Raw genomic sequence first — 7,603 nt, 5'->3', positions numbered from 1 at the left:
TTCCCCCAATAGATCTCTTCGTGTCTCGTTCCTAGTCTCCGGATTCGTGCTTGAGGACGAGATGCCCTCATCATTAAGCTTATATTTGTTTCTATTTTTTATAGGTTTTTGGAGAGAAACCCTGATGTGAAGTTCAAATACTGTACTCATTTTCTCCAACCACATGCATACGTCTTTCTTGCACACTCTCTTTCCCGATTTTACCCTTAATTTCAAACTTTCTTTTTTGAGAAACTTAATTTCAAAATTGACAATTAGTATAAAATAGGGTATGACTATCATCAATTACTAAGTTCTACACCCTTGTCCCAGCAAATTTTATGCTTCAGAGAAATGAAGGACACTATAGTTTTATATCCATGTCCCAGCAAAGGTCACCTATTTTCCATGCTAGAATTTGCCAAACTTATATCCAAACATCGTCCTTCTCTCTCTGTTACGCTCATAATCCCCACTCTACCAAACGAAGAAACAAACTCCGTCGATTCAATCATCGCCACCGCTACCTCAATCAACTTCATCCGCCTTCCTCCGGCCGCTCTCCCTACTGTCCCCACCTCTTTTGGAGATATTGTAGCCTCCTTATTCGAACTACCTCAGCTCAACAACCCTAACCTGCACCAAGCCCTACTTTCTCTATCCAATTCCTCCGTTATCAAAGCTTTCATTATCGATTTCTTCTGCAACGCCGCCGTAGAAATCTCCTCCGCCCTTAAAATCCCTACTTACTATTATTTCACATCTGGTGTAAGTCCTCTCTGCAATCTTCTTTATACTTCTACTCTTGATAAGAATTTTACTCAAGAAGAGTTACTAAATGTTGAGACCGTGATCAATTGCCCGGGTTTACCTACAATGTCATCGGGAACTTTGCCTCTTGTTTTACTTGACCGATCTCACAGATCTTACCGGTATTTCGTTGAAACGTCGATTCAGATGGGGAAATCTGCTGGACTCATCGCAAATACGTTTGAATCGCTGGAATTAACGGCGGTGAAGGGGATAAGAGAAGGTAATTGCACTCCGGCGGAGCCACGTCCACCTCCTTTGTATTGCATTGGACCGGTTATCGGAAAAGGGGAGAGCAAAAATGAGGAGGAGTGTTTATCGTGGCTTGATTCGCAACCTGTTCGTAGCGTTGTTTTTCTTTGTTTTGGAAGTATGGGAGTTTTCTCTGCAAATCAATTGAAGGAAATGGCGATTGGTTTGGAGAAAAGTGAGGTTAGGTTTTTGTGGATCGTACGGCCTCCGCCAGCCGACGGCGAAACCAAAGGGGAATGTAGTTTGACTGTGTTAAACGATTTGGAATATCTCCTGCCTGAGGGATTTTTGGAGAGAACGAAGGGTAAGGGGTTAGTGGTGAAGATGTGGGCACCGCAGGTTAAGGTACTGAGTCATGAATCGGTGGGTGGGTTTGTGACTCACTGCGGGTGGAACTCGATTCTGGAATCGGTGTGTGCTGGGGTGCCTATGTTGGCGTGGCCTCTCTATGCGGAGCAGAAAGTGAATGGGCTTGCGCTGGTGGAGGAATTGAAATTGGCTTTGAGAGTGACTGAGTTGGAAGACGGGTTGGTGAAAGGGGACGAGTTTGCGATGAAACTGAGTGAGTTGATGAACTCAGATGAAGGGAGAGGTGTTCGAGAACGAGTTACGGCTATGAAATATGAGGCTTTGAATGCCCAGATGGATGGTGGGTCATCTCAGGTTGCGCTGGCCCACTTACTGGATTCATTAAGGGTATCAGACAGTCAAAACACTTCAACTTCCAGTCAAAATCTTTAAATCAAAATCTTTAAATCTTATGATACTTTACCGTTGTATTTGATATTATCGGATACTAATGTAACTATATATAGGATATGTGATAGATATGAGATGAAAACTATTATATGCGACGGATATGAGTTATGCGTTATAAATCTTTTTAATAACCTTTTATATATTAAAAAGTATTATTGTTTTTTTATGCGTTTATATATTAAAAAGTATTATTATTTTTTAATATAAAAAGTGAGATTTAATAATTTAGTAATTCTATTAAACTATTTTATTTTTATTGATTATTGTTTAATTTGTTCAATTTTAGATGTATGAACTATTAAATTTAGATTTTATTACAAATTTGTTTTATGTCTTGATTTTTAACTATAAATTAAACAAAACATATATGAGATGTAAAAATTATAGCTGTTAGGATAATGAGACGGGTACGGATAATTGAAAAATAAACGGGTAAGAATTTCAGATTGACACTGCCCGTGAATACCCTCCCGTTTGCCATCCTATATTTACCTAATTCTTTTTTAAATTTTTTTACTAAATAGGCTTAATACATCATTTGTTCCTTGAACTTGTCCAAAAAGTTTGATTGACCCCTGAACTTTCAAAGTGTCCCGATAGTCCCCTGAACTTATATAAAATACTCAGTCAGTCCATTGAACTTGCGTAAAATATAATCAATTGATCACTCGGTTGCAAAAAAAAAGTAAGTTAAATGCGGAAGATGTATTCCACGTGTCTTAGAATGTTATTACATAACTCAAGAATAAAGTAAAAATAAAGATATTACTTATTCAACTATAAACCTTGTATTCTCTAATATTACAACCGTAATACTCCGATCTTGATTGCTTTACTTTTTTTTAAGACGTTTGCAATATATTTTTCACATTTAACTTACTATTTTTTTTGCAACCGAGTGATCAATTGATTACATTTTACACAAGTTCAAGAAGCTAACTGAACATTTTATACAAGTTTAGGGAGCTATCGAGACACTTTGAATGTTTAGGAGCTCAATCAATTTTTTTTAGACAAAAATGATGTATTTAGCCTACTAAATAACACTATCTGTTTTGTTAAACTAAATAATATTTTATCTTTAAAAACAAATCAATTTTATGTTATTGGCACAGAAAGATTACGATGATGCTTTTTTTGTTTCCGGATCTCACTTTAGTCTCGGTCACTTTCTAGGTGATGGAAGATAATCTTCATGAGCTCATCCACATTTTTCACATAAAAACAGACTTTAATTTATTTAACGTCAGTATTTTGGACAATACTGTTTCCTGCTTATTATTTTAAATAAATGAGAATTTTTTAGAGGGATGATTGTGATAGGTTTTAAACGGAGTTAGTTTTAATTGTAAACTAATAAAAACATTCTTTTCAAACTAAAACTTGAACTAGTTAATCTCGGATTTCACAGACTAGATCCGTAGGAAATTATAAATCATCCATTGTTAAAAGTATAAAAACCAAACAAGCTCTTTAAAAGAGAAGATAATAATTTTATTTGATAAAAGTTAAAATCCTTGCAAATAATATAGCCCTCTTTAATAAAAGGGTAATTAATTTATTAGTCCTTATATTTTGACAAAACACACTGTTTAGTCCCTGTATTTTTAAAAACACATGATAAAGTCCTTAACCTTTTTCTCGATCAACTGTTTAGTCTCTAACGTTTTTCTCGGTGAACTATTTAGTCCCTGCCGTTAGACTCTCATGAAGATTTTGTTAGTCAATTTGGATTTGTGTTCTTCCTTTCCTTTATTTTCCTTTCCTTTAAACTCTAATGCATCCAAAATCAACTTTGAGTGTTTTTCTTCTTGATTTTCTTCTTAATCGTTCAAATTCGTAAGCATTGGGTCTGTTCTTTTTCTTGTTCTCCATACAAATAACTTCTCCTTCTAAATTGAATTTCCTCTTCTAAAGTTTGAAGGTAAATACTAAAGGGTAATTTAGTCATTTTCGAAGTCATAAACGGTAAAAAATCTAACAAACAGGCGGAAGGACTAAACAGTTCACTGAGAAAAAGGTTAGGGACTTTACCATGCGTTTTTGAAAATACAGAGACTAAACAGTGTGTTTTGTCAAAATATAGGGACTAATAAATTAATTACCCTTAATAAAATGCAAAAGACATCATTAACCTAGCTAGGGTTATAAAACAATTAACAATGGTAGGAGTAATATGGGAAAAGAGATACCAAATGACATTTAGGGAAACTAAAACATAAGGATAAACAATAAAATCAAAGTGACATAATTATAAATAAAAGAAATCAGAAAATAGGACATCATTTGGTCCCCTAATCCAATTTTAAATTTTAATATGCTGAAATTTCGGTGCCACACGGCATGTGGCCCTCGAGAGCTGCAACCCACTCGGGAGTGTGGGCAGGCCACACGCCGAGTGGGCACCAACCAGCAGCTCTTTGAGCTACTACCCAGTCCCACATGGCGTGTGGGGGATTGACACGCCGTGTGGAGCTATTTTCCCCCCTTTTCCTTCCATGCTCATTCGTATTTTGTTACTCGCTCGACTTTCCTCACTCTGACCCGAACTCTTGAAGGGGATGCCCTCATCAAGGGATCACTAAAATTTTGGTCCAATTTTAAAATGTTTGTTTTAAAAAATGATCCAATTTTATTTTTATTTCAATAAAACTATTCCAACCAATTATGTAACAGATCAACGTTTTTTTATAGTGTATTCCGGTGTGTAGATACTCATTTTGTCCGGGGTAAATTCTCATTTTTCTATAATTTTTCCCTTTTAATCAATTTATTTTATAAATTTTATATGCATTGTACATATCATAAAATGTACTATATTTGTTGTAAGTTATTGTTAATTATGCAAAAAGAAAGCAAATTAATTATCACACAATGTACTTATAATTTACACTATAAAATTGAATTAATAATTAGAATGTTGATTATAAATAAAAGGAATGCTTTTTTTCCTTGAGTTAAATACCGACGGAATAAAGTTCAACTTGATTTGTTAAGAGTTATATTCGTGTAATAAGTTACGGTAATACAATCCCGTGCTAATTAAGGTTGAAATCACAAACATTTGGTTAACTTGTTCTTGGAACAAAAAATGAAATAAAAGGAAAAATGAAATTTTATTACTAATTTTTATTTGTTACAATTTATGTCCCAAAGGACCCAATCCAAGAAGCCCAATATAATCAACCCATTCCTTAAAGCCCAATCTAGAAAAACCATTCCTAAACTAAAATACAGAAATACAACAAAAGCAAAATACATTACAAATATGACTTAAATACAATAATATACACTGCTTAGCCACTAAGTCAGTTTTTGAAGCTCTATAAATAGAGAGCAGCAATACAGCACCAGGGGGCTTCGAACGCTAACTCCATCTCCTTTCTCTCACAATAGCTTCTTCCTGCTCCACATTCTTTTGTCCTTTCCATTTTAAGCTTTTCTTTGTTGAATTTCTGGGGAAGGGTCTATGTTATAGGCACTACCCAGAATTCTTCAAAGAAACCTAGAAATCCCAATGTGAATGTAGGAATATGTTATATTCATACTAATAACATCTGGATTTCCTAAACTCCTTCTTCACTCGAATAAGGACCATTTCTTAAGGAAATAAATCCATTGCTTTACTTTCAAATCAGTCTATTTAAGAGCTTAACCAAACAAGTTCCAAAAATCAATCAACACACAAAAAATGAACCGAATATAACCATCAGTAAGCAAACCATTCTATCTTTCTTCCTTCCGTTTGCTTTTTTATTCTACGAATTGATTTCTCCCAGAGTTTAGAATTTCAGATCTGCAAAAAGAAAGCAAATCAGTGAGTAAGAATCAAATATTTAAATCAGAAGGAAGAGAAAATGAGAAGGAAAACATCACCATAGCTGAAATTAAATAAAAAAATGAAAAAAATCAGAATCAACATATTTGGAAGAAATCGAGAAGAGAGATTAAGAAGTAGAAGAATTCTACCTTTGAGAAGGAATCAATGTCGGTTTGAGGTTGAACGGGATTGGACCACCGAGTAATTGGAGGCACCGTTTAGGGCGAGCCGAGTAGAACTCTTATTTAGGATCCGCCGCCGTTGTAGGAAATCCGCCGGTCACCGGAGATCATTAGATCTGAAACAAAATATTAAGGAGTGAACCTACCGTGAAGACCGATGAGGCGAAGAGGAGAGTGGTCGCCGTAAACATCAAGAGAGAAACAACAGCCACCACGACTCAATCTCTGCCGTTTCCGTCGAAGTAGAATGCCGTAGGTGAGCAAATCGGCTGCCATAGGAGAACCTTGGACTTCTTGGTTTTTTTGAGAAAAGAAGATGAAGAGAGATTAGACCACAAATAGATTTGGGTTTGGATTATGGCTTTGACCCATTTTTTTTATTGGGCCGAGATCGGGTACGTTTCCTGAATTAAGAATGTATATTTCAATTGTTTTATTTTTGGTTTATTTTCTTTTCAATCAATTATATTTTGGGACCTTTTTTTTAGCTTAGTTCTGATTAATTGATCAAATTAGGTTTTTCAATTGAGTTTAATTTTGTTTTGGTGCCTTTGATTTGTTTAATTTAATTAGTAAAGCCTTTTACTAATTGAATTTTTAATAAACTATTTGGTATATTATGGAATAATTTGGTTAAATTTAATCAATTTTTCTTAATTTTAATAAAAGAAAATAAATGGATGAAAGCTTAAACAACTTGATTTATAGTCCTATGTCATAGGGATATAAATTAAACGTGTACAAACTAATGAAGTTAAGACGAATCGATTTATACCTTTTATGTCATAGAGGTATAAAAAACGATTAAAAATAAAGCTTAATTAACGTAGAACGGTTCAATTTACACGTTTGCGTTATAAGGGTATAAAAAAATTAGGAATAAATAAAATGAACGAATTAATTCATAGCTCTACGTTATAGAAATATGAATTAACCGCTAAATAAATAAACAAAAGCCGAACGAATTAATTCATAGCTCTATGTTATAGAAATATGAATTAACCGTTAACAAATAAACAAAAGCTGAACGAATTAATTCATAGCTCTATGTTATAGAAATATAAATTGACCCGTTACTAAATTAACAAAATAAATGAACGAATTAATTTATAGCTCTATGTTATAGAAATATGAATGGGTTAATACACATATTTGCCTCTATGTTTTCGCGGAAAAAAAGATTTACCCTTAAATCAAATAAACCCACAAAACTATCCCTGAATTTTCTATAAACCTGCAATTATACCTTAATCTGACGGAGCTGCTAAACGGCGATGACATCAAACCTTATTGTCTCCAAAAAAATTGGATGATGACAATCAAAATTCATTTGGTTTCTTATTGTTTTCTATTGCTATTGCTTTTGGATTAATTAGGAGGTTTAGACGCCATTTTATTAGGTTGATTGAGCTTTTATGAATGAATTTTGACCAATCTATTCTTCTAACTTGCTTTTAATCGAAATTGAATGTGCATATTTTTTTATGTTCGTGATTGGTTGTTCTTTTCTGAAGTTTTTCTGAAGATAAGAAGGTTTGATGTCATCGCCGTTTAGCAGCTCCGTCAGATTAGAGTATAATTGCAGGTTTATAGAAAATTCAGGGATAGTTTTGTGGGTTTATTTGATTTAAGGGCAAATCTGTTTTTCCGAGAAAATATAAGGGCAAATATGTGTATTAACCCAAATATGAATTAACCGTTACTAAATTAATGAAAAATGCAATGGAACGAGGTAATTCCTAGCTCTATGTTATAGAAATAGGAATCGACCGTTACAAGATAAAAAAAAAAGAGGACGAGA

General features: G+C 33.9%; 1 protein-coding gene and 1 long non-coding RNA gene across 2 annotated transcripts; one reads left to right on the top strand and one right to left on the bottom strand.

The window, feature by feature from the left end:
• The first annotated feature begins 283 nt into the window (after window positions 1-283).
• On the top strand, window positions 284-1,928 carry LOC136224614 (UDP-glycosyltransferase 88B1-like). Its single transcript, XM_066013003.1, has one exon. The coding sequence runs from the start codon at window positions 334-336 to the stop codon at window positions 1,780-1,782; it is 1,449 nt and encodes a 482-aa protein (XP_065869075.1). The 5' UTR covers window positions 284-333; the 3' UTR covers window positions 1,783-1,928.
• A 2,969-nt stretch (window positions 1,929-4,897) lies between these two features.
• On the bottom strand, window positions 4,898-6,274 carry LOC136222292 (uncharacterized). The gene is made up of 2 exons (XR_010685594.1): window positions 5,770-6,274; window positions 4,898-5,596 (listed from the first exon to the last, which is right to left on the bottom strand). It is a non-coding gene; the product is annotated as an uncharacterized lncRNA (long non-coding RNA).
• Window positions 6,275-7,603: the final 1,329 nt, after the last annotated feature.

The sequence above is a fragment of the Euphorbia lathyris genome, chromosome 1 (genome assembly GCF_963576675.1).
Source record: "Euphorbia lathyris chromosome 1, ddEupLath1.1, whole genome shotgun sequence".
Taxonomy (NCBI): Eukaryota; Viridiplantae; Streptophyta; class Magnoliopsida; order Malpighiales; family Euphorbiaceae; genus Euphorbia; species Euphorbia lathyris.
This window is presented reverse-complemented; position numbering and strand designations above follow the sequence as displayed.

Coding starts and splice junctions, on each gene's coding strand:
- LOC136224614 (XM_066013003.1), top strand. CDS start 334: ATGAAGGACACTATAGTTTTATATCCATGTCCCAGCAAAGGTCACCTA.